The 27,614-nt window shown below is 41.1% G+C and overlaps 1 protein-coding gene and 1 pseudogene across 2 annotated transcripts in view; both read left to right on the forward strand.

The window, feature by feature from the left end:
- NR1H4 (nuclear receptor subfamily 1 group H member 4) overlaps positions 1-16,989 on the forward strand; it is a 143,416-nt gene extending 126,427 nt beyond the window's left edge. For both annotated transcript variants that reach the window (XM_089694203.1, XM_089694208.1), the window contains 4 exons: positions 5,133-5,226; positions 6,813-6,959; positions 10,081-10,194; positions 14,929-16,989. In XM_089694203.1, coding sequence (XP_089550329.1) covers positions 5,133-5,226; positions 6,813-6,959; positions 10,081-10,194; positions 14,929-15,167 — 594 coding nt within the window. In that variant the 3' untranslated portion in view covers positions 15,168-16,989. The remainder of the gene's footprint in view (positions 1-5,132; positions 5,227-6,812; positions 6,960-10,080; positions 10,195-14,928) is intronic.
- On the forward strand, positions 13,415-13,582 carry LOC149471210 (U2 spliceosomal RNA; annotated as a pseudogene).
- Positions 16,990-27,614: the final 10,625 nt, after the last annotated feature.

Here is a 27,614-nt window from a genome sequence, read left to right on the forward strand (position 1 = left end):
ATGACAGATTACGGGTCTGGCAGCAGCAATGGGAGGCCCGTAATCTGCCAGCACCCTATGACAAAATGGAACACACCAGCAGTGTGAGGAGACCTGAAAGTGGCACATGGCAGAGTGTGGCGATGGAGACAGCAGCAATGGGAGGCCGTACAGGGACCCATGAGAGACTCTGGACCTGGCAGCAGCATGAGGAGGCGGTACAGGGACCCATGACAGATTACGGGCCTGGCAGCAGCATGAGGAGGCGTTACAGGGGCCCATGGCAGATTACGGGCCTGGCAGCAGCAATGGGAGGCCCGTAATCTGCCAGCACCCTATGACAAAATGGAACCCACCAGCAGTGTGAGGAGACCTGAAAGTGGCACATGGCAGAGTGTGGCGATGGAGACATGGGCCCCCTGGCCACGCTTGACTTTCTGGCCACATAGTCGACATACGGCTACGTTTACTTCCTCGGGCGGCTTGACGAAAAATTGCCACACCGCCGAGTAGGAAACTTTGCCCCCGCTACTCCTCACTGGCTGACTGCTACTTCCTCCGTGCACACCGGCACCACTACTGGCCGTGGTGGTAGGCTGCAGTGGAGCTGGTGCTCTACTCCGTGGCCGTTTGCCTCCACTGACACTGCTGCGACCCTGCTGCCTCCTGGGCAACCCACCGACTGTTTTGCTCGCTGCCAAGCTGGCACCCTCTTCTCCTGATGATGCGGAAGCAATAGCCTGATGACGACGAGGCTGCCAAGTGCGATCAGCCTCATCATCATCAATTAGGGTCTCCGCCTCACTACTAGCCCCCTTGGCTGCGTGTGGGTCAGGAGACAGACCTGTCTCTAGACCGGCTACCGAGCCACTCTCCTCGCCACTACTTCTTCGCCTGGCTGCTGAAGAGGCGGATGTCTCCCCCCATTCCTGACCGCCCTCTGTTAGCTCTTCCTCACTGTACAGTGGGGCTGAGCCCACAGCATGCGATACTTCGCTTGGTGAGGGAACACCAAAGGACAGGGGCAGGTAGAGGACACGTGATTTCAGTGGACTTGCTCCCGGGCCATGCCAACTAACGGTTGTGTCTGACGTACCCACCGACCGTTGGCTGTAGGTGTCAGAGGTGACCTGGGAAGAGGAAGACGACCGAGCCAACCAATCGATGACGGCAGGGTTGTCGGTGGAGACACGACCGCTGGATGACACCGGGAGCACTGGCCTCTGGCTGCGACTAGTGCTGCCTCGACCCCTTCCTCTGCTGCCACATCTGCTCGCTCCTAAAACATGGCCTCCTCTGACACTCCTCTGCGTGTTGTCTGACATACTCTTTAATTCAACGATTCTGTGTCCCTGAGTAACGATTCTGTGTCCCTGAGTAACAGTTCTGTGTCCCTGAGTAACAATTCTGTGTCCCTCAGTAACAATTCTGTGTCTGTCCCTGAGTAACAATTCTGTGTCCCTGAGTAACAATTCTGTGTCCCTCAGTAACAATTCTGTGTCCTTCAGTAACAATTCTGTGTCCCTCAGTAACAATTCTGTGTCCCTCAGTAACAATTCTGTGTCTGTCCCTGAGTAACAATTCTGTGTCCCTCAGTAACAATTCTGTGTCCCTCAGTAACAATTCTGTGTCCCTCAGTAACAATTCTGTGTCTGTCCCTGAGTAACAATTCTGTGTCCCTCAGTAACAATTCTGTGTCCCTCAGTAACAATTCTGTGTCTGTCCCTGAGTAACAATTCTGTGTCCCTGAGTAACAGTTCTGTGTCCCTGAGTAACAATTCTGTGTCCCTGAGTAACAGTTCTGTGTCCCTCAGTAACAATTCTTTGTCCCTCAGTAACAATTCTGTGTCCCTCAGTAACAATTCTGTGTCCCTCAGTAACAATTCTGTGTCTGTCCCTGAGTAACAATTCTGTGTCCCTCAGTAACAATTCTGTGTCTCTCAGTAACAATTCTGTGTCCCTCAGTAACAATTCTGTGTCCCTCAGTAACAATTCTGTGTCCCTCAGTAACAATTCTGTGTCCCTCAGTAACAATTCTGTGTCTGTCCCTGAGTAACAATTCTGTGTCCCTCAGTAACAATTCTGTGTCCCTCAGTAACAATTCTGTGTCTGTCCCTGAGTAACAGTTCTGTGTCCCTGAGTAACAGTTCTGTGTCCCTCAGTAACAGTTCTGTGTCCCTGAGTAACAGTTCTGTGTCCCTGAGTAACAGTTCTGTGTCCCTGAGTATCAATTCTGTGTCCCTCAGTAACAATTCTGTGTCCCCCAGTAAGAATTCTGTGTCCCTCAGTAACAATTCTGTGTCTGTCCCTGAGTAACAATTCTGTGTCCCTCAGTAACAATTCTGTGTCCCTCAGTAACAATTCTGTGTCTGTCCCTGAGTAACAATTCTGTGTCCCTGAGTAACAGTTCTGTGTCCCTGAGTAACAGTTCTGTGTCCCTGAGTATCAATTCTGTGTCCCTCAGTAACAATTCTGTGTCTGTCCCTGAGTAACAATTCTGTGTCCCTCAGTAACAATTCTGTGTCCCTCAGTAACAATTCTGTGTCTGTCCCTGAGTAACAATTCTGTGTCCCTGAGTAACAGTTCTGTGTCCCTGAGTAACAATTCTGTGTCCCTGAGTAACAGTTCTGTGTCCCTGAGTAACAGTTCTGTGTCCCTCAGTAACAATTCTGTGTCTGTCCCTGAGTAACAATTCTGTGTCCCTCAGTAACAATTCTGTGTCCCTCAGTAACAATTCTGTGTCCCTCAGTAACAATTCTGTGTCTGTCCCTGAGTAACAATTCTGTGTCCCTGAGTAACAGTTCTGTGTCCCTGAGTAACAATTCTGTGTCCCTGAGTAACAGTTCTGTGTCCCTGAGTAACAATTCTGTGTCCCTGAGTAACAATTCTGTGTCCCTCAGTAACAATTCTGTGTCCCTCAGTAACAATTCTGTGTCTGTCCCTGAGTAACAATTCTGTGTCCCTGAGTAACAGTTCTGTGTCCCTGAGTAACAATTCTGTGTCCCTGAGTAACAGTTCTGTGTCCCTGAGTAACAATTCTGTGTCCCTGAGTAACAATTCTGTGTCCCTCAGTAACAATTCTGTGTCTGTCCCTGAGTAACAATTCTGTGTCCCTCAGTAACAATTCTGTGTCCCTCAGTAACAATTCTGTGTCTGTCCCTGAGTAACAATTCTGTGTCCCTGAGTAACAGTTCTGTGTCCCTGAGTAACCGTTCTGTGTCCCTGAGTATCAATTCTGTGTCCCTCAGTAACAATTCTGTGTCTGTCCCTGAGTAACAATTCTGTGTCTCTCAGTAACAATTCTGTGTCCCTCAGTAACAATTCTGTGTCTGTCCCTGAGTAACAATTCTGTGTCCCTGAGTAACAGTTCTGTGTCCCTGAGTAACAATTCTGTGTCCCTGAGTAACAGTTCTGTGTCCCTGAGTAACAGTTCTGTGTCCCTCAGTAACAATTCTGTGTCTGTCCCTGAGTAACAATTCTGTGTCCCTCAGTAACAATTCTGTGTCCCTCAGTAACAATTCTGTGTCCCTCAGTAACAATTCTGTGTCTGTCCCTGAGTAACAATTCTGTGTCCCTGAGTAACAGTTCTGTGTCCCTGAGTAACAATTCTGTGTCCCTGAGTAACAATTCTGTGTCCCTGAGTAACAATTCTGTGTCCCTGAGTAACAATTCTGTGTCCCTCAGTAACAATTCTTTGTCCCTCAGTAACAATTCTGTGTCCCTCAGTAACAATTCTGTGTCCCTCAGTAACAATTCTGTGTCTGTCCCTGAGTAACAATTCTGTGTCCCTCAGTAACAGTTCTGTGTCCCTGAGTAACAGTTCTGTGTCCCTGAGTATCAATTCTGTGTCCCTCAGTAACAATTCTGTGTCCCTCAGTAACAATTCTGTGTCCCTCAGTAACAATTCTGTGTCTGTCCCTGAGTAACAGTTCTGTGTCCCTGAGTAACAGTTCTGTATCCCTGAGTAACAATTCTGTGTCCCTAAGTAACGATTCTGTGTCCCTAAAGTATCTGTGGCCCTAACTCTGTCCCTAATACAGAGAGGTCTGTCTCTCTTGAATGACCGGAGGCAAATGGAGAATTGTAAGATGGCCGCAATTTATAGCTCCACCATTACACAGTGCTGGCTGGCTGGCTGCTGATTGGCTAATGCGATCACATGTCATGAATGAATGCATTATGGGTCAGCGCGCCTTGTCTGCACGCCTTCCCAGAGATCCCCGCTCCGTCGCCACACATGTCGCCGCCATTTTTGGAAAAATTTCGATTCGCGCATCCGAAGTCTGCTAATTTTCGGATTCGGCGCGAATCAAATTTTTTCTAATATTCGAAACTAATTCCACTTCGCCAAGTTCGATTCGCTCATCTCTAATTGTGAGATAGTCATGATTTACTGAAGGCTGTTCATTTAGCAAGACAAATTATCCTTTTACATGGGAATTTGTACCAGAGCTTAGAGGATGTAGTAAAATCTCACTTTCAAGAGAATACCCGATCACACGCAAGGAAAACTAAAAAAACAAACCTGCATTTACTTTCACCTGACTGGATGATGGAAGTCAGCAGAGCTTCACCTCGTTCACTAAGCTCATTCACTAAGTTCACTAAGTGAACAGTCTATTTGCCTTTATTAAATCGACCCAAGACCCTCGTTCGTTTGAAATGTTTTCCTATGTGTTACGGAATGGTAATATCTTATTAATATTCATAGTCAATATATTATTAGTGTTCAAAGGTAAATATTTTCTGTGGAACAACTCACTGTTGTCAGCTCATGCACTTTTTAAGGTAGGTTACAACATTTCTTGGAGGTCACAAAGATAATGATCAAAGATAGATCTATAAAACAGATGCATATCAGACTTGGTGTACACAGGGCAGGGACACTATAAATGTCTCTTTTTCAAGTACAGCATGTATGGCAATCAGTGATAAGATCTGCAATCTCATTGTGATTTGAAGATAAATACATCTTCAAGAATTTCAGTTTCAAGGTTTCTTAATACAATGGGGTTTGCAGAGAGGTAAGGGAAAATGTTGGTGTTGCATTCAAACTCAAGAATAGGATGTTAATTTTATCACATTTTACTTACTATTAACATAAAATGTGAATTTTTATGTATTTGTATCAGATAAATTATTTTTTCCCACAGGATAACTTGAGCACAGATGACAACTTTGTTTTTCTGACAAATATGGCTACAAATCATGTTCAGATTTTGGTGGAGTTTACAAAGAAAATTCCAGGTATTCATATTTATAAATATCAATCTATAAATAATAGATTTTCATAATCCTAAACTAAAAGCCAACATATTTGTGCCTATAATCTATGATTTGGATGTTATATTTGAACATACACTGAATAACTTTCCTTAGAAGTTATATATGGCCAACTGATAGGAGGCTTAAAGCCGAACTCCAGAAAACTTGAAAATTACCCATTTCAGTGTGGCTGTGCCTGCACTGCATGGGTTTCATTGCTTGCCCTGTCTAGGGGGAATAAAAACACTTTTACTTACCTGAACCTCCACTTATCTGGCAGACAGCACTCGCCTACATTCCATTGGTGAGCTGTCCCTCTGCGTCATCAAGCCCAATGCAGGACTATGGACTGTGCACGGGTCTTTATGTTGTCAGAACTTCTTTTGAATGAACCCAGTTAAATTGTTTCCATGTATTTCTGGGGACTATTGACCCACCACCCCCAAACTCTATGTTATAAAGAAGAGAAGAGGTGTTGATAGTACAGTCCAATGGTGACAATGCTGCTTTTTCATAGATGTGATGAACAAGCATCGTCACCCTAGGACAAGAACTGTGTTGTTGGCAGAATCACTTGGTAAAAAAAAGGAAAAAAATGTCTGAAAAAAGAAACACTTCACTCAGCAGTGAGTAAGGAAGCAGAAGTTAGAAGCAGGAGATTTCTCCAATTTATGAAGATTTCCCCTCTTAAATGGTTGTCACTTAAACAGGTTTCCACATTGAAAGTTTTCTCCTCACCCTCTGTTCCTATGACACCAGGGATGTTATTCCCATCACTTTTTGTTCTAATGACAATGTTCTAGCCCTTTATCACTCTATGCAGAACTAAAGAAATTGATTTACACACCTAATTGTGTGTGAATTTGTAGGCAGTTGTTGAGCTGCAGTTTATCTGCCGACCTGAAGGTGGTACTGTGCCATTATTAAAGCTGGCAGACCATTAGGGACTAATTTGTCCCCTATTATGGGTTCCAAGCGCTCATCTTTGGGTAATTGTCAACTCCTACTGGATGCTGAAAACCCTTGAGATTTAGGAGCCATCTTGACACAGAAGTGCTTAAATAGAGATAGAGCCTGCTGGTTGAGGAGAGAGTAGAAGCAGTGTTAGAAAGAGAAACCTAATGAGGAGGAGAAGAATAGGTTTCTCTCTTACAGGAAATTCCTTCTGCCAGCTTCTTGGAACTGCAAAAATTTGGGGATCACTGGGTGACCCAGTAATCTGATACCTCCTCCAAGGAAAGTGTTGCTCAGGCCTTCTGAAGTCTGTAAGCACATGTTGTAGCACTATTGAAAAGGTGCTATGACGGTAAACATTAAATGTTTTGCCTGAAGAAGTGTATGACCTATAATATGTGTAGTGCCATTGCTGTAAACTACCTTATTTATGTGATCATTCTAATTCTACAACATAAATACTAAGTTATCAACGTGTGACTCCCAATTCGCAGATACAATGTCTAAGCTCCGCTCATAAAAATAAGTTCAGCAGGACAGCATAAAAACACTCCTTTAGTAAATCAACATGCAAATGGTTACTTAAGTGATTATAACATGTATATTTTATGCAGGTTTTCAAACATTAGATCATGAAGATCAGATTGCTTTACTGAAAGGCTCTGCGGTTGAAGCTATGTTTCTTCGTTCTGCTGAGTTCTTCAATAAGAAATTAATCAATAGCCACACTGAGGTCCTTGAAGAGAGAATTCGGAATAGTGGTAAGATCAGACTGTGAAAATTAATTTTCTCACATGCTTCATACATTATTAATCATGTCTGGATTCAGTAGACTTGTTTAATGACACTGATAACAATCACAACTAGTACATCAAGTGAGTGTCTTTTGTCTTTCGTTTTCTATCAATACCTGATGTAATACCACTGTGCTCAATGTTTGCTTTGTATTATTCAGTTGTGTCTGTGACGCACACATTGCTTTTTGCATAATAATACATGGAATCTCTTCTTTATATGTTTTGATATTTAGATGCTTTACTGTGTTCTTAATTAATCTAATTATAGACTGAAAGATAAAACTGCGGAATAACACTTGCATTCACCATGAAAGTGAAATCATGCAGTGTTAGGCCTAGTCACCTGCAGTGTCCAGTGTGATCAATTTTGTTTGTTCACTATTGGGAGACCAGTGCAGGAAAGCAAATTGTTCCTCTTCTAGGCTGTCTTGACTGCGCAGATCTAAAGCTGGCCATACACCATTAAAATTCTGTTCAAAAAATGTTTGTTTTTGTTCAATTTTCTAATAGTTAAAAGGGTCAAATCAATGACTTTTTGACCACAGTGATGAAAATAATCAAAGAAGCAGAATGGAAAGATTTTGTGGAATGATATTCTAACACCGAATGTAATTTTCATTTGGGAAATCCCATTAATTCCAAACTTGAATGTTAAAGAAGTGTGGGAATACAAAAAAAAACAAAAACTATACTCACCTCCCATCTGTAGCCTCGGTGTGTTGTTGCAGCTGTCCCATGGTGGTTCTTCACCAGAGAGCACTCAGTTCTTGATCAGCTCTGAGCAGTTAGCAGAGACTGTCACTAGGCACACAGCACTCCCATAAAGGCTGCATTCACCTCTATCTAAAAGGGTAAGTTGTCCCTGCCTCTTTCACACCTTGCTGGCTAATTTAGACAAGTGCCTTTTCCCCTGTACTAATCTGCTAGCCAAAGAGGTGTCCTCTGTAATGAGGAGCAGCTTGTTATGGCAGAAGTTATCACACCAGCTGTCTGGGGTCTGTGGCCTGACCACTGTTCACACACCCTGGGCTCTGTACAATGGCCTGGGGACAGCAGTGTCAATCCAGGGTAAAAAAAGGGAGAGAATCTCCCACATGGAAGAAAAATGTATTTGAAATATATTTTAAAAAAATTCTTGCCAAATATATTACCATATATTTGAAATGTTACAATCCTGGCCATATTCAATATATTTCAAAATATATTTAAATAAATAAAGACATACAGTGTGTGTGTGTGTGTGTATATGTGTATATATATATATATATATATATATATATACACTGAATGTTGAAATGCGTTTTTATTACAAAATATATGAAAAATATTTTTATAAATACATTTCAAATATAATGTATGCCTTTAAAAATACAAATCTACATTTTTGGAATTCATTTACAAATATATATGTTAAAATGGCTTTTTTGTATGTTAAAAAAATCTGAAGAATATATTTAAAAATATATATTTTTTAAAAAATATATTTTTTAAATATATTCTTTAGATTTTTTTAAACATATAAAAAAGTCATTTTAACATATATGTTTACAGATATTTGTAAATGCATTTCAAAAATGTAGATTTGTATTTTTAAAGACATACAGTATATTTGAAATGTATTTTTAAAAATATTTTTCATATATTTTGAAATAAAAACACATTTCAACATGCAATATATATATATTTTATATATATATATATATATATATATATATTATACAGTATTTATAAAGTGCCAATAGTTCGCTCAGCGCTGTACATTACAATGGGGGACAGAACAATAACAATACAATACAAAACATGAGGGGATCGAGGGCCCCGCTCTTTTGAGCTTACAATCTAGGAGGGAGGGGATGGTGGCACAGGAGGAGAAAGCTGTGGGGGATGGAGTGGTAGGAATAATGGAGGATATATAATATATATATATATATATATATATATAATTTAAAATATATATATTTATTGAAATATATTGAATATGGCCAAAATTGTAGCATTTCAAATATATGGCAATATATTTGGGAAGCATATTTTTAAAATATATTTCAAATATGGTTTTCTTCCATGTGGGCTGTCACTAGCTTCACCCCTTTTGCCAATTTTACCCACAGACAGCCCCTGTGTTCCGGCTGAAAAAAGGCCTGATTGCGATACAATAGAATAAAATTAAAATCCAAATTTATATAAAACAATCTCCATAGTAAGCTCATTTTAAGACACTAGACAGCATAACAAATAACAGATTGTCAATGTTTTTTTTATTATTGTGCAAATTATAATGCTAATTAACATTAACAATATCAGAAAGAGATAAAAGAAAGGGATAGAAAAGAAGGGGGAGAATAAAGGATGGAGGGGGTTTTGAGGAGTGTTATAGAGAACAACAGATAAAACAGCAATTGCTACTATTTACTCACAGACTCTTCCTTTTCCCTAATGTTAAGCAGAGCACAGTCAGTGCTTGAGCATATGGTGCCATCTTATGGGAACCACTGGTACTTCAGTGTCTAACTACTCTGACTATAGTAAGATTGTAATGTTAGTACAGCCTAATGAACTCCTCCAGTAGGCTGTCACCAGTTCCATGGCTTTATATAAGGTCATAATGAAAAGGCTATAGAAAGAAGACAACCTTTTCAGGTGTCCCTTTATAGGGCAAAAAAGAAGGGAATGCCATTACTCAATTTGGTACTGGATCTTGGCTGCCTAAATATAATAGCTTGACTAACAAAATTCTGACCAAAGGCCATTTTTGAGAGTATATACCATAGAAAATTATGTTGACCGATGGCACAAAAAGTGAAACAATGTTTTCCATTTTGGGTTTGAAAAAGGGGGTTGTTTAGCAAGGTATTTCATCTCTAAATTACATTTATAAGACCGTTTTGTTCTCGCTATCGTAAAAATAATCAGATCGGAAGTTTACAACTTTCATGTCCAGTCTTTTTCAGACATCTTACAGCCAGACTATGTTTACTGCAATTTATAGATCATGATGGTGTAATGAAAAAGAACTCTGAAGAAAAAGCTTTTATTCAGAAATAAATACATTTCTGTTATTAACGATCTGCTCTTTTTGTTCTAGGTATATCTCTTGAATACATTAATCCCATGTTTAGTTTTTATAAGAGTCTCGGGGAGCTGAAGATGACTGAGGAAGAGTATGCATTGCTCACTGCAGTTGTGATTCTCACACCAGGTACATTATCAATAAACAACAATTATCAATACCTGAACAACATTAGTGTACTAATATATTTTTTTTTAAGAGAAGGAATGTTTATTGAAATAATAAACCATTATACATGTGAATTGCAATAACATTGCTACAAAAAGAGAGAAACATGTTTCACAACAGAATCATCAACTAACAATTGTTTACTTCAACCAGTCAACAGCAGGTCACAAAGAATTGACAAACAGCACATTACATGATAAAAAAATACAGCCTGGAGAGGGGAAGAGGGAGGCGGAAGGTGGAAACATGGGCAGTAAGAGGGAATATACAATTAGAAAGAGGGAGAAACAACAGGCAGATATAGGGTAGACCAGAAGGAAAGTGTATATCTAGGGAGGGACTTACATGCAGAAAACTCACTTAGGGGGTACCAGGGATGGGGGGGCGACTAAGCAACCAAGGGGAAGATAGCACTCAAATAAAGTGTAACAGCACGAGGTGTCTCACTTCCACCCAGGATAACCAAAGCTTGCTAAACTTTTTAGGGCAATTACGTCCCACGTAGGTCAGCTTGTATATAGGAAAATTACATTGATCATGGAACTCCAGACAGAAACTGTAGAAGGGTCCAGCAATTTTCCATTTAGACAAAATAATTTTCCTTGCATAATAAGCGGCATAGAAAACAAAGAGTTTGGTACGGGTGGTGGTAGGTAGGTTATCGGTTACACCCAGTAATAAGATCAAGGGGTCCACTTCTAAATAAAGGCTGCTAATCCCTTTAACATCATCCATCACTGCTCGCCAAAAGGTCTGGAGTAGGGAGCAGGACCATACACATTTAGGGCACACTGCATCAGTGGTGCGGTAAATGACCGACAACCTCTGAGGCATATAGTACACCCTGTGAAGAAACTGTAATTGTATAAGTCTGTCTTTAGCTGAAATCATAAGGGGAATATATTGCTGTAGGCCCTCGGTTCAGTCCTCCTCTGTTAAATTAGGGACATCTCTCTTCCAGGCAAGGTAGGTCCGCGTCGTGCTAGTGGTGCCCCTGCAGGTCAACATTAGATAGAAGATAGAGGTCTGATCCGCAGTGCGCATCACCAGGAGCTTCTCAACCAACTGGGAAGCTAGGGCTATAGGAGCAGGGAACTGCGCCCTCACCGTGTGTCTCAGCTGTAGATATCTGAAGTACATCCAGGGAGGAAAACAAAAACGACGCTTCAACTCCATAAAGGAGAGAAGACGTCCTTCCGGCATAACAGGTCTCAAGGTCCGAATGTCATACCAGGCCCAAACCTGTGGGTCAGGTACTGTCTGCAGGTGAGCAAGGGATGGATTGCCCTATAGTGGAGTATGAGGGAAGACAGTCTGGGGTGCACTAAGAAGTGTGGTAACCTGCTTTCGGATTCTAATCGTAGTTTTTATCTGCAGTGTTATATTTAGGTTAGAACGTGAGCCTCTGTAAACCAGATTGCTAAGTTCTGAATAAGACCCAAGGAGCGCCACCTCTAAATTCACTGCAGTATTTGAGTGATATTGGGCAAACCACCATTGCACAGATACCAAGACCCCTGCCCAATAATATTTCTTAAAACACGGCAGAGCAAGTCCTCAGCCAGAGGGAGCTGCAGAGTGGATCTAGCCACTCCTGGAACAGAGTCTGCCCAAATGAAGGAAGTGATGGCTTGATCTAATTTAAGAAAAAAAGCATTAGGGATAGGGACAGGGACGTGTCTAAAAACATATAAAAATTTAGGGAGAAAAGTAATTTTAATCAAATTCACCAAAGTTAAAGGGAGTGTTTTCTAGGCAGAGCACCTCTGCAGAAATTGCTGAAAAATTGGGTATAAATTATCCTCTAGGTACAATTTCACATCTGTCTGTACATATATCCCCAAATATTTAAACCGTGTCATCCAGGTAAGGGGGGCAGGTAAATTTGACAGGGGCGACCCTCGGGTCAAAGGAAACAACACCGGCTTGTCCCAATTTATCTTAATTCCTGAATACAAACCAATAAGGTCTGTAATGTCCAAGGCAGCTGCCAAGGATTGATGGGCATTGTTCAGGTATAGGAGAGTATCGTCCGCATATAAGGACACTTTCTCCATCACTGGTGGTATTGAACGATCATGAACTGCAGGAGAACTCCTCAGCATCATCGCCAGGGGCTTTATGGCTAGGACAAAAAGACTGGGGAAAGGAGGCAATCCTGTCTATTTTCTCGGTGGAGGGGAAACAAGGCGGATAAAATACAACCGTTGTGAACTCTAGATGTAGGAGCCAAGTAAAGCAGTCGCAGCCATAATATAAATGTAGGTCCAAAACCAAATTTACTCATCACCAACCACAAGTATTCCCACTCCACTGAGTCAAAAGCTTTCTCTGCGTCCTGTGAGGCCACCACCTCTGTTCCCTCCCACAGTGTGGGAAATTATAGTGAGCAACCTCCGCAAGTTAATGCCAGTAGCCTTACCCAGCATAAATCCTCTCTGATCCCTATGTACCAAGAAGAGAATCACCTTATTAAGATGGGTGGCTAGGGCTTTAGTAAGGATCTTGGCATCCACATTTAAAAGTGAAATAGGCTTGTAAGAGAAACAGAGTTCTGGATGCTTTTCTGGTTTAGCACAACAATAATGGCTTTCAACATAAAGGGTGGTAAGGAGGAGGCAAGCAGAGAAGCATTCAACACCTTATGCAGTCTAGCAGCAAGAATATCACTGTGAGTTTTGAAAAGCTTGGCTGAAAGGTCATCGTCCCCAGTGTGACGAAATTAAATTTTTACATTTTTTTTACTGGACATGTTTAATAGCAAAAAATCAAATATATTGGTTGTTTTTTTTCAAAATTGTTGGCATTTTTTTGTTTATAGCGCAAAAAAAACCAAATGCACAAATACCCCCGAAAGAAAGCTCTATTTGTTGGAAAAAAAGGATGTAAATTTCATTTGGGTGCAGCATTGGATGACCGTGTAATTGTCAATTAAAGTAATGCAGTGCCATATCACAAAAAATGGCCTAGTCATGAAGGGGGGTAAATCCTCTGGAGGGCAAGTGGTTAAAGAGATTTCTCTCACTCCCTGTTTTGGCTGTGGGACAGGAAGTGAAGGAAAATCTCCCCAATTGGACACAGATGGCAAAAATAAATCTTGCAGAGGTCATAAGCCTCCCTTACTCTATCCAAAATGAAAAAAAAAGGTTTGCCTTTAGTACTCTTTAACCCCTTGATCCGAATCGCTTCTCGGCCTTTTGGCTAAGATCAAGTGTAGTATCTGTTCTTATCAGTGTCCAGCAGGGGTGCTCCCCATCGTTCTAGCTTTGCGGGGATGATTGGTTGTATAGTACCCCTGCTGGTTTGATGGGGGTCCTGATGGTTAGTACAGGCTGGAGCAGAAACCGACGCGCCCACAGGCTCCTGGGGCCCTGGAGTAATTCCCCCTGGAAAACCGGAGGGGCCCAGTTCCTCCTGATTTGAATGGATCTATCTTGTCTGGCCAGGGGCCGGGGAGGCAGAAAGTCCGCGAACCAGTGCCACCTGAGTGGTCGCCTCAGGAGTGCTGACGTCCCACAAATATGCAGCTTCACAGAACTGGGCTTTTACCGTGAAGCCGCATATTTGCATACCTGTCTTTCTGCTGGGAGCGCGATCCCAGCACAAAGACCAGGGTGTCACTGAGAGCCACGGATCCCGTTCTAACGACTGGGACCTGGAACTCCCGAATCTGGGTCACATGATCGTTGTGATAGCCTCTGATTGGCTATCGCAGTGATCAGTCACTGTATAGCGCGTCCCCCTTGTTTTGGTTTTCTCTATGAATGGAGGAGAGAGATACATTGTATCTCTCTAACTTCTGGCATAGAGAAACTTTTTTTTGTAAAAATAAGAAAAATAAAGAAAGAAATATTAAAAAATAAAGAAAAAATACCTAGATCATAGCTTGATCTAGTTCAGTGCCAGGGTAAGTGTTTGGGTCAAGGTTAGGGTCAAAGGTCAAAGTCAAAAGGTCAGAGTCATAGGTCAGGATTTTTTTTTAATTGGTATCAGTGTCCGTTAGTGTCAGTGGCAGTGTGTTTTAGGTAAAAATAAAAACAAAATGCACACTATTTTATCTGGGCTGTACTACAGGTACAAATAACAAATAACATACACATATATGGTATTGCTGCAATCGTCAAGAGCTGGAGAATTTATTTTGGTTTGTTCTTTGGTGGTAGGTTATGGTAGTAAGAAAAAAAACCATTTAAATTAAAAAAAAAATTTTTTTTACTATTTTGGGCCAGTTTTCCTTTGATAATAAAAAAATATCAAGAGATATCCATTACCATTTACCACTAAATGAAAGCCCAATTTGTCCTGAAAAAAATAAGGTATAATTCACCTGTAAAAGTAGTTGTGATGACATGTATGGTTTTACTAACACATGTCAACGTTGCAAAATTGTGCTTAGGCATAAAGATTTGTTTTACCCTTAGGTGTGAAGGGGTTAAGTACTTACTGGGGTTTATTTACTAGAGCTGGTTCACTCAGAATCTTGTGCACTTCTGCAGAGAAACCAATCAGCTTCCAGGTTTTATTGCTAAAGCTTAACTGAACAAGCTGAGGTTAGACGCTGATTGGCTGCATGTTCAGGAGCACCAGATTCTGAGTGAACCAGCTTTAGTAATTCTCCCCCACTGTTTTCTTATTTGCAACAAGCTAAGCAAGCTGAATTATTGAACTATTATTTTCTCTTTTTATTCCTGGCAGATCGTCAGTTCCTTAGGGACAAAGAATCAGTGGAAAAGCTTCAAGAGTCTTTCCTGCACATTTTGGAAAAGCTCTGCAAGCAAAATCACCCCAACAACCCTCAACAATTTGCTCGGCTTTTGGGGCGCCTCACTGAACTACGAACATTTAGCCATCACCATACCGACATGGTAATGTCATGGAGAGTCAGTGACCACAAATTTACACCCCTCCTATGTGAAATCTGGGATGTCCAATAACAAAGGAGTGATTTATCGAAAAAAAAACTGTGAATTTTGGAACTCTTAACTTCATATACATATATTTTCATAATAGACTTGATTGCTATTTTAATGCTATATAAATGTTATGTTAAAAACAAATAATTAACTTTTCTATTGTATGTATGTATATATAATGTAAATGTATTTTCAGAACCAGTTTTCAAATTTTATGAAAAGAAAAGCAGATTAAGATCATTATTTTAACGGCCAGTTATGATAGGCCATGGGCTATTTTTTTCTTCACAAAATAAAGTTTCTAATTACATACTGTACATGAAATGATTTATAATGTGCTTGTAGTGACTTTTCATTTTCGATAATTTCATGTAGGGATGCTTGGTATGCTGCAGCCTGAGGTCATGATAACCATTTTTAAGGTCACAGTATCTTTTATCCCTGCCAATCCCACCCCCACTGACACAACCACAACCTTGTTTTTCTTGTATGCTTTTCAACATTTTCCTGTATGAACAGCATTCAAGAACAAATTCTCAGACACTTGAATGCTAGTTTTAGTGAAATAAAATACCAATATATATATATAGCAGGTTGCACTTATTGCATGTGTAGGTTTTTTATTTTATATATAAAAAACTATAAGTACTTGCTTGCTCACCAGGCCATCAATTTCACCTAGAAGCAGGGTGGTGGAGCCCTAGCCTCAAAGTTTCATTGTAAAATGACTGTATCAAGTGACTGTTATAGTGTAGCAGCTCTCTTTTGCCCAGTTTAGCAACATTGGGGTTCATGATGGAGTTAACTTGTATGGAGAGAAAGGATGAGAGCACAAAGCTGCAGTGTTCAGCCCAGATGTGAATTTTTAACTGTTCACAATAAAAAGGGTCTATCAAAATTGGTCATCCAACACGTTCCAGGGGCGATGCCCTCATCCCCCTTTATTAGGGCTTAGGTTTATTGTGCAAAATCAATCTGGACTGTTGATTAGTCCTGGATTTTTGTTATTTGTAAATAATATTAGCATGAAGCTCACTCGGAAAAGTTGTCTGGTGGCCATTATTCTCTCTATATCATTTTCACCCAAACAGGAGCAATGGTTTATGCTGATTTATAAAACGCAAAGCGTATGCAGCTTAGGGCTATGTACTGCGAATTCATAAACGTAAAGCCTACTTTTCCATCAGTGAATGTTTTGTAATGTACATATCCTCACCCCACATAAGCAGGTGAGCAGAGATTTTAGCTGTGAAATTAACCTATAGTCAAAGTACCACCCATGCTATCTTTATAATTGTTCTATGTTACACTGATAAAAGGGAAAACAAGCATAAACATAGTGCTGAGTTATGCCTAGTCTTGGAACCTGTGCCTAGGCTTTGGTCACATGGTCCCTGTTGACAGTATCAGTCTTCAGACACTTGCCTAAATGTCAGCTGTCCAAGTCCTTTGAGTGGGACAATGGGGGAGATTTACTAAAACTGTAGCACACAGAATTTTGTGCAACCATGCATAGTAACCAAACAACTTCCAGGTTTTATTGTCAAAGCTTAATTGAACAAACCAAGGTTAGAAACTGATTGATTTCTGTGCACAGCTGCACCAGATTCTGAGTGCTCCAGTTTTAGTAAATCTCCCCCAATGTGTCAGAGCAATGATTTTATAAGGAAAGCATTTCTTAACTTTTTGATGTTGGCTAGTCAGAGTTGTTTGCATAGAGATCAGCTTTAACTTATTATTATAATGTTTAATGCAGTTTAACAGTGGATACTTTTTACTAATTATTGTAAATGATGAAAGTTTAAAAATGCTTCATTACAGTGAATTAAAAAATAATAGCATAGCATGTGTTATTATTAAACAATAAATAACTACATTTATATTTTTTTCAGTCCTATTTGGATACTCAAAGTGTTGATTATATTGGTGACTGTACATATCTCAGGGTTGCCAAGTATTATATCTCTAAACAGAGAGTGAAACATACAATGTATCTAATGTATACAATATATCTAATGTATCTTCTCTGTATTTCTTCTCTTTCTAAAGTGTGCATCAAGAGAACATGTACTCAGATGACACTTTATTAGCTACAATTTCTGCTTTGTTGTTTCCTACTCTATACATTATCTAAATAATTCAAGATGTGTATGTAAAATTGACCCTAACATTTTCTTTTGAACAATTATATATGTCCAGTTGGACAAGAATGGCTTTTTTTTACAAACCTTCCACTATTGGATGTCTTTTACTCTTCACACTATTCTCCACACTGTGTGCACAAATATTTTGACCAAATCATCATGTTATGGATATTGTTCAACTCCAAGCTGTATAAACTTAAATGCTTATTGGATTTAAACATATCAGGCGATGTGTATTTCTGTAATGAGGGAGGGTGTAGCCTAAGGAGAGCAACACCCTTTATCAAGGTGTGCATAATTATTAGGCAGCTTCTTTTCCTCAGGCAAAATGGACCAAAAAAGAAATTTCACTGACTCTGAAAAGTCAAAAATTGTAAAAAGTTTTTCAGAGGGATGCAGCACTCTTGAAATTGCTAAGATATTGGGTGTGATCACGGAACCATTAAATGTTTTGTTGCAAATAGTAAAAAGGGTCGCAAGAAATGAGTTGAAAAAAAAAGACTGCCAAAGATTTGAGAAGAATCAAATGTGAAGCTACCAGGAACCCATTAACCTCCAGTGCTGTCATATTCCAGAACTGCAACCTATCTGGAGTGCCCAGAAGTAGAAGGTGTTCAGTGCTCAGAGACATGGCCAAAGTAAGGAAGGCCGAAACCCGACCAGCACTGAACAAGACACATAAGTTGAAACATCATGACTGGGCCAAGAAATATCTTAAGACAGATTTTTCAAGAGTTTTATGGACTGATGAGATGAGAGTGACTCTTGATGGAACAAATGGATGGGTCCGTGGCTGGATCAGTAACAGGAACAGCGCTCCACTTCGACTCAGACACCAGCAAGGTGGAGGTGGGGTACGGGTATAGGCTGGTATCATTAAAGATGACCTAGTTGGACCTTTTTGGGTTAAAGATGGACTCAAAATCAACTCCAAAAACCTACTGCCAGTTTTTAGAACACACTTTCTTCAAGCAGTGGTACAGGAAAAAGCCTGCATCTTTCAAGAAGACTAAGATATTTCTGCTGGACAATGCTCCATCTCATCCATCGAAGTACTCCACCGGATAGCCAGTAAAGGCCTTAAAGATGAAAGAATAATGACATGGCCACCTTCCTCACCTGACTTAAACCCTATTGAGAACTTATGGGTCCTTCTTAAATGGGAGATTTACAGTGAAGGAAAACAGTACACCTCTCTGAACAGTGTCTGGGAGGCTATGGTTGCTGCTGCACAAAAAGTTGATTGTCAACAGATCAAGAAACTGACAGACTCCATGAATGGAAGGCTTATGTCTGTTATTGAAAAGAAGGGTATCTATATTGGCCACTGATTTTTTTTTTTGTCAGAAATGTTTATTTGTAAATTTTGAGTTGTTTGTTTATTATTCTCGCTTTAACAGATAAAAATAAACAAGTGAGTCCTCATGCACACTGGACGTTTACAGCTGCTCTTTTTGGCTTTTGACGTTCTTTTCTACAGCCAGTAAACTCCCCAGCATGTTATCCTGTGTGTCCATGCACACACAGACTGTAATCAAAATTTTTTGGAAGGGGTGTTTTTTGGCTGGAAAAAAAACCCTCGACTGGCTGTAAAAATGCTCTAACGCTGAAAAATGTGGTAAAACACAGTAAATCGCAGCAAACTAACATTTTTGGATGTTTTTTTTTTACACAAAAAAACAGTAAAAAAATGCACACACCACACAATGCGGCAAAACGTCGCTAAACACTAATACAAAAACACTGAAAAACTCACTTTACACAGCTAGCATTACCAGTGTTATTAAAACGCCCAGTGTGCATGGAGCCTGAGATGGAAAGATGTTTGTTTTTCATTCAGTTGCCTAATAATTCGGCACACTAATAGTTGGCCACAAAATTTGTGCACACATAGATATTCTCCTAAAAAAGCCAGTACCTCACTTTTACTTTCGTAAATATTCAGGTTTAAGGTTTATTAACATTTTGGATTGACAGAGAACACTGTAGTTGTTCAATAATTAAATGAATCCTCAAAAATACAACTTGCCTAATAATTGTGCACAGTGTATAACCCCTGCAAACAAGGCACCAGCAATCGTCCTATGGTCAAATTCAGTAAGGAGAGATCTTCTTTCCCATACTAATGTCTGGTCAAACAAAAACTGATGCTCTTAACTTTGCCTGCCTTATTTATTAAAATAAGAATCACTGTTTTAATAACTATAATATATATGAAAGTATGAATTAGTACACTTGTAATATTATTTAAAGGTTACATTTATTTTCCAACTGGGTAAATGGAAGCATTTACCAACTTCACTCTTCATTTATTTGTTAATTGATCACCCATTATTTACACTAACTCTGGGAAAACTAGTCCTACCCTGCAGTGGGGCTGCGCCCAAACTGCAAGGGTCAGTAGCGCCTATAGTCTAAGAGAAAATAAGTTCACTTTCACTTACCTGATCCTCCACTCCCCCTACAGATGGTGTTCCCCTATGCTCAGGCAGTAGACTGTTCCCTTAGCGTTCCCATGACCCATGCAGGGCTGTGGACCCTGAATCAGTCTTGATGACATCAGAGGACGTTATAACTGCTGGGTTATACTATACTAATTAAATTAAAATAGTTTGTCCTGTTATCTTATGAGAAATATTTCCGTGCTTGTCCTTTGGATATTTTCGCATTAACTGTCATGATTGGCTCACAAAAGCTGTGTACTTGCGATCATGTTATTGGACGATCGCTCCTAAAGCATTTATTTTCCATCCACTTTTCTCATCGTGTGTATTAGGCATCCAGAAATGTATCATTAAGGGTTAAAGAGGTTGTGGTTGATGCTGACCCTTACTAGGCTCTGGGGGATGGGATGAGGCTTTGGTTTACCACTACCATGGGTTTGAAGAAAATCTTGCAGGTAAGAGAGTCACAATACTGGGGATTTCTTTGTGCAGATTCACCCAGCAGAATTTTTGTTAACTATAATGCACTGCATGGTCATTGAATTATAGCCATCATGGTTAGTAGGAACAACACTGGGGCTTTGGTATAAGCCAGCCCTTTCAGTATAAAAGGAAGGCATAGAGCAATCACTGTTAGGGTCCTTTATGATGGGGCGGACCCATTTAATGGATCCGCTTGCTCAGCGGGGGATCTCTCCCCTGAGCAAGTGGATGACAGGTCTGTGTCTGCTCTGCTGCTGCAGAGCAGACACAGAGTTGCTCACTCTCCTCAATGGGTGGTTGGATGAAAATGGACCGCCTGTCCATTTCCATCTTACCTGATCCGACAGATGGAAGGGGAATTTCGACCCCCACCCACCCCCTTTTTAAGGATCGGATTGGATGTTGGTAAACGGTGTCCGTTTACACCCGCCACTCCATAGAGGAGAATGGGGGTTCAGATCGGGTCCGCCTGAAAAATGGGCAGGCGGACCCGATCAGAACATCCATGTGAAAGAAGCCTCAGGGAATTGGAAACTGTTGCAGGTAAAGCTTTCAAACTGCACAGGGAGATAAAAGCATCAGTTAGGAAACTGTACTTTAATTCCGAGTTTAGTCAACAACATCATCGACCTCCGGCTGTTAATTTAAATTACTACTAGAAAAAATGTCAGCGCATAGCAGAATTTAATTAAAATTACTGCAGCTAGGGAATTGTCATTTAGAACATTGGTGGGTGTTAGGTTATTATGATTAATGAGTCACTGGATGCCATGATTGACATGGATCAAATCACTGGACATCATTATTGATGCTGAATTAGATCAGGTGGCATTCATAATTTTTTATTTTATGTTTGTGTTTTCAATTAAAACTTTTTCAGAGCATATGTGTGTTTATTAGTGGTGAGCCCAACATACCTGGGTTCAGTTCAGGACAGGCTCATTGAACTTTACTGAAGTTCGGGTGCTGAATCTAAACCTCATTGAAGTCAATAGGAGTGAATATTAAAAAAAAACAGTAATGGCCATTTTCTAGGCTAATAGTCAAGGGATTGTCAAGCAAATGTCATTGGCGGATGAGCATTGCCCAGGGGAACATGTTCCAAAGCAAAGAAAAAATGTTTTTAAATGCCATTTGGTGTGGATCAGTGATTTTAATATTGATTAACCACTTTAAGACTAGACCTATTCTGACTGACACTGCTCATATACTGTATATGTAAAATTCAGCATTTTTTTTCTAGAAAATAATACTTAGAACCCCCAAACATTATATATTTTTAAGAAGAAGCCCTAGAGAATAAAATGGTGGGTGTCACAATTTTTTATGTTATGCGGCATTTGCGCAGCGTTTTTTCCAAATGCGAATGTTTGGGGAAAAAGACACTTTCATGAATTTTAGTGCACATAAACACAAATACCCTTTTGTGGGAAAAATAAAAAAGATGATGTTATGCTGAGAAAATAGATACCAAACATGTCACACTTCAAAATTTCATGCGCCTGTGGAACGGTGACAAACTACATACATTAAATTATCCATAGGTGATGCATCAAAAGCCTTTACAGGTTACCACTTTAGATTTACACAGGAGGTTTGGTGCTAGAATTATTGCTGTTGATCTTAGAATACCTCACATGTGTGGTGCGATCGCTGTTTATGTATGTGTGCGGGATCCACCTTTGCACACAAGCACGGGGAGACAGGGGCGTTTTTCATTTTTTTCTATTACTTATTTTACTTTTTTCAACTTTATTGCTATCACGGGGGATGAATAACATCCCTTGTGACAACATGGGTAGTGGCAGGTACTCTTTACCGAGAAAACAGACTGCACCTGCCTATACAGATACTTACAATTCAATTATTTTTACGCATCTATCTGTAGATCAGCTTTTAAGTAGGGGATGGATTACCACTTGTATTATACACAAAAATATAAACTCATGTAATTAGTTCTGCAGCATTCACAAAAGTATTATCTACATTTTGTCAATTCACTGAATGTTCCTCTTCTGAGCTGTTTATTCCATACTCAAATTACACGCCACGGACTTGGGAATCTCTCCAACATTCAGAAGCACAGATGTGAAGGGCCACCTGTTGTGTTTAAGTCAGAGAGGCATGTTTTTTTTCTAGAGTACAAATGGAACTGATATGTAGGACATACACACTATAGTTGTAGCGTGAATAGTAGACTGACCTAATAAGACCATGCAAATCACAATCATTGTGTATACAATGTGTGTACAATGTGGCAATCCATAACAGCTAAATTTCATCTCTCATCAAGAAAAATCTGAACATTTATGGTGACTATGGCAGGCCACAAAGTGGTTTTCTTTCCTACACCCACGGGTAACTGCGGATTTGTCTTAAACTAGAACTCCACTGTACAATGCTGTTACTGACCCAGGTTTAACCCAATGATGGGTGGGGAGCAGCTCCGAAGAAATTTTTCCTATGGCCATGCACGCTGCAGGAAAATAGATGTCACTGAGTAAATTACAAGTGCTGCAAACATTAATACATATGTCATTAATATAGTCTCTAGAACCAGTTTCCGGTGTTAAATCTACAGGAGCTGGGACAAAAAACAAAACCTGAATGAGTGTTAAAGACCAGATGAGATTTTTAAAAGGAAAATTACATTGGTATGTAAGTAGAAAAAGACTGCAAGGATGAAAGGCAGCACATTGGAGCACTTAAGTAATATACAGTAACTTAATTGTAATGAAGTTGGAGTTCCAGTTTAATGTTATACTTTCTTTGCTTTAAAAGCCAACACTGTGCTCTCCTACGTAATCAAACTCAGATGGCTGTATTTTTTGCTTTTTTTAATACTCAACTTTTCCAAAGTCTTCAGAATGGTCATGTGACACCAAATAGTCTTCTTTGTCTTAGCCTCTTTTCTAGGCTGTGTATAAAGGGCCGCTGAAATGATAACATGTGGACTCCTTCAGGAGATTGAGCTATGATGCCTTGTACTCTCAGCCTTCTGGAATGAGTGGCGTGAATCATTTAAAGTATAAGTTCACCTTTGAAAACATGTTACATGTTCCACCTCTTTTTAGTGCAATGCTGCAGCCGCTGCCCGATCCCCCCTCACTGTGACAGCAGTACGAGATGAAGTTCCCCGTACTAGCTGTCACTTTTTAAAAACAGCGTGACAAAATCTACTCCTGAATGCAAATATAGGTGCATTCAAAAAAATGACTGTAAACTCAACTGCCTGTAAATGACATAGTGTACATGGACACATAGGAAAACATTAGGGAGAGTTCAGGGGCTGCTGAAAAAACACAGAAAAGCTCCTAAACGTGAGTTTATCAGCTGCAGTGTACATGGAGCCTTATAGCTGGGTCTTTACTGCTGTGAATGGCTGTGATTGCCATAATGGCATGGCATGACATGTTGGATGTGTGCCCCCCCCCCCCCACACTTTAAAGAAGAATTTCAGTCCCCTTAATGTCAGACCTGTGCCCCCATACTGGGGCCACCATCTTTGAAGGTATCAAAGGGTTCTACCTGGCCTTCAGGACCTGAAAGGGATGAAGCCTCAGGTCTTACAAGAGACCAGCATGCTGTGTGTGCAGTCCTGACAGTAGAAAGGGCTCCACCCGGGAGACAGGAGGTCCCTTGTCCAAAGGCCAGGGCATGGGCCAGAACAACAGGGAGCTGCAAAAGGCAGTTGAGAGGGAGGACAAAGACATGCAGAGTTGCATGTAAGCACAATCGTGCTGAGATTTGGTTTGAGGGTCCAGACCAACAGCCTGGGCTTGATGCCTGAATAGCAGTGCTATGAGAGAAGGCTTAGTGTCATTTTACTTTTATGGGTAAAGTGATGGTGGAAACCCCTGCAAGGATAACCTTTTGTTACAATGCAACTTTTACTTTCTTTTTTAAATAAAAGTGGGCTAACAAGCCCCAAAACAGTACTCTCTGACTGGACTGAACTAATTCACTCAAACCCCCAGGAATATCCCTATATATATGTACAGTAAGGTCCATATATATTTGGACACAGGCACAATTTTCATACTTTTGGCTCTGTATGCCACCAGAATAAATTAAAACGAAACAATCCAAATGAATCTGAAGTGCAGACTTTCAGCTTTAATGCAAGGGCTTGAATATAAATACAAATACAACTGCAACCATTTTTATACACAGTCCCTCCATTTTCAGGGGTTCAAATGTAATTGGACAATTGAATATAATCATAAATAAAATGTTCATTTTTAATATTTTGTTGAGAATCCTTTACTGGAAATGACTGCCTGACGTATTGGAACCCATGGACATTACCAAAGACTGGGTTAACTCCTTTCTGATGCTTTGCCAGGCTCTAACTGCAGCTGTCTTCAGTTGTTCTTTGTTTGTGGGTCTTTCTGCATTTTAGTTTTGCCTTCAGCAAGAAATGCATGCTCAGTTGGGTTGAGATCAGGTGAATGACTCGGCCACTGCAGAATATTCCACTTTTCCTTTAAAAGCTCCTGGGTTGCTTTTGCAGTGTGTTTTGGATCATTGTCCATCTGTACTGTGAAGTGCCGTCCAATCAACTTTGCTGAATTTGGCTGAATCTGGGCTGACAGTATATCTCTAAACACTGCAGAATTCATCCGGCTGCTTCTGTCTTCTGTCACTGACTCCACCATGTTTTACAGATGATGTTGTGTGCTTTGGTACAGATTAATCTTAGTTTCCTCCATCGAAAGAATGCTTTTCCAGAACTGGCTTTTTTAGATGTTTTTTGGCAAAGTCTAATCTGGCTTTTCTATTCTTCAGGCTTACAGTGAGGAACAGAAGTATTTGAACACCCTGCGATTTTGCAAGTTCTCCCACTTAGAAATCATGGAGGGGTCTGAAATTCACATTGTAGGTGCACTCCCACTCTGAGAGACAGAATTAAAAAAAAATTTCAGGAAATCACATTGTATGATTTTTAAAGAATTTATTTGTCTTGCACTGCTGAACATACAGTTGCAAGAAAAAGTATGTGAACCCCTTGGGATTACGTGGAGTTTTGCATTAATTGGGCATAAAATGCACTCACAGCAATAGATTCCAAATGCAAATACCACACTTAGAATAAACTCCAGACCTTTTACCTGCTTAATTGATGAAGAAATAATGAAGAAATAGCCCACACCTGGCCATGAAACAACTTTTGATTCAATTGTCCAATTACTTTTGGTCCCTTAAAAAAGAAGGGATGGCTACTCTTAAGAGCTGTAATTCCTAAACCCTTCCTCCAATTTGGATGTACATACCCTCAAATTAAACCTGAGAGTGTGTACTTTCAGTCTATATCCATTATATAACTATATCTTGAATATGTTTTGGTAAATACCTGAAAAAAACTAAAATTGTGCCTGTGTCCAAATATATATTGACCTAACTGTATACATTTTACTTTTCCTGGAGTTCAGCTTTAAAGTGACATTAAAGTAATACTAAAGGTTCATATTTCTTTCTTTTTTTAAATATCAAATATGTCATACTTGCTCATTCTGTGCAGTGGTTTTGCACAGAGTAGACCTGATCTTCCTCTTCTCGGGTCCCCTGCTGGCGCTTCTGGCTCCCCAACAAGTTCCCCCAGAGCATGCTTGTGCCTGAGCCGCCTATGCGGGTCCTCACTGGCTGTGATTGACAGCAGTGGGAGCTAAGTAGGAGGGAGAGACCCAGGAAAGCCTCTGCTCTCATGCACATCGCTGGATCAAGATCAGGCTCAAGTAAGTATAAGGATGGGGGGGGGGGAGGGAGGGCTGCACACTGAATGTTTTCAAAACTGATGTACCCTGTTTGAAAGTGGTCCTACTGACTCACTGATTTAGAACAAGCACAAAGCAAACAAAGTCTTCTGATCTGTATACTTGTTGCAGCTCAGTAACTCAGTGTTGAACCCAGAAGATCAACATACTACTAGCATTTTCAAGAGGTTAAACCACCTCTGTATTTGTCAGGAATGGACTTGCCAGTAATGGTGGGACCCACCTGCCTTGTGGGCTGCAGTACCAGGGCTGGCCAGCGGGTGCTCCCGGCAATCAGAGACTCAACCCTGCAGCCAGCCAAACACCTGAAGTTGATCATGCAGGTGTATTTAAGGGATGGCCAGACCTGCAGTCTCTGCCTTGGTGTGTGTTTTTCCTGGGCCCTGTATCTTGTTCCTGCATTCTTGTTCCTGTTCCAGTGTTCCTGCTAGTACGTTTCCTTGTTGCCAAACTCTGCCTGTTCTGATTACGCTGACCCTCTCCTTCTCTGACCCCGGCTCGTTCCTGACCATCCCTCTGCCTGACCCTTGGTACCACGCTGCCCGCTACCTGCTGAACCTGGCTTGTGACCCCGACCATTCTCCGCTTGCTCCCCCTGTACCACGCTGCCCGCACGATACCGACCCGGCTAGTCTGACCTCGCTCACTCCTAGCAGTCGTCCATCCATCCCGCTCGGATCGGGATCTGTCATCCCATCCATCCCGCTCGGATCGGGGTCTGTCATCCCCTTCACAGCAGACTCATCCTGGGCACATACCCTCAGCGGGACCCCTCTGCCACCGCCGGGGGTGCCCAGGGACGCGACCTGGTTCCAGTCTTGCACCAAGTCCATCCCCACCATTAGGGGCTCTGGTGAACAGGCAGACTGGGACTTAGACTCCGCGTCCTGGGAAACCCCGTGCTGTGGACCACTAGAGATCCCGTTGGGCAGAGCCTGACAGTATTTCTACAACATAGGGTTCATTTAAAGGAAAGGCTTACTCCCTAAACCGGGCGCGGCAACCCACGGCTCCAGAGCCGCATGCGGCTCTTTTTCACCTTTGCTGCGGCTCCGGAGCATACTGCCCACCAGGTGACAGGCAATAGGGTTGCCGTAGCTCAGTGGTCGGCAAGCCGCGGCTCTTTACACATTTTAATGCGGCTCTTCTGTGTGCCGGGCGCCAGCTCCCCTCCCTCCTCTCGGGCGGCCGCCCCAACAGTCAGGACTCTGCAGCTAGCCCAGCAATGGGCAAACTACGGCCCGGCGGACCTTTTAATCCGGCCCGCGGAGCGTGGCAAACATTGGCTGTCAGGATGTAGGCGGGGCAGCGTGACAAACTCCTCTCCTCTCACAGTCCGCCCTGAAGATCGGAACGGCGCGGGAACACGACGAGAGGAATGCGCGGAGCAAAGGTAAGTGAATTGACACAATATGGGGAATGAATTACTATAGGGGGGATGAATTACTATATGGAGGATGAATTACTATGGGGATGAATTACTATATGGGGAATGAATTACTATAGGGAGGATGAATTACTATATGGAGGATGAATTACTATATGGGGGATGAATTACTATATGGGGGATAAATTACTATATGGGGGATGAATTACTATAGGGGGGATGAATTACTATAGGGG

This window comes from Staurois parvus, unplaced genomic scaffold (genome assembly GCF_062004578.1).
Source record: "Staurois parvus isolate SC_StPar_1 unplaced genomic scaffold, SC_StPar_1.0 ptg000025l, whole genome shotgun sequence".
NCBI classification, from domain to species: Eukaryota; Metazoa; Chordata; class Amphibia; order Anura; family Ranidae; genus Staurois; species Staurois parvus.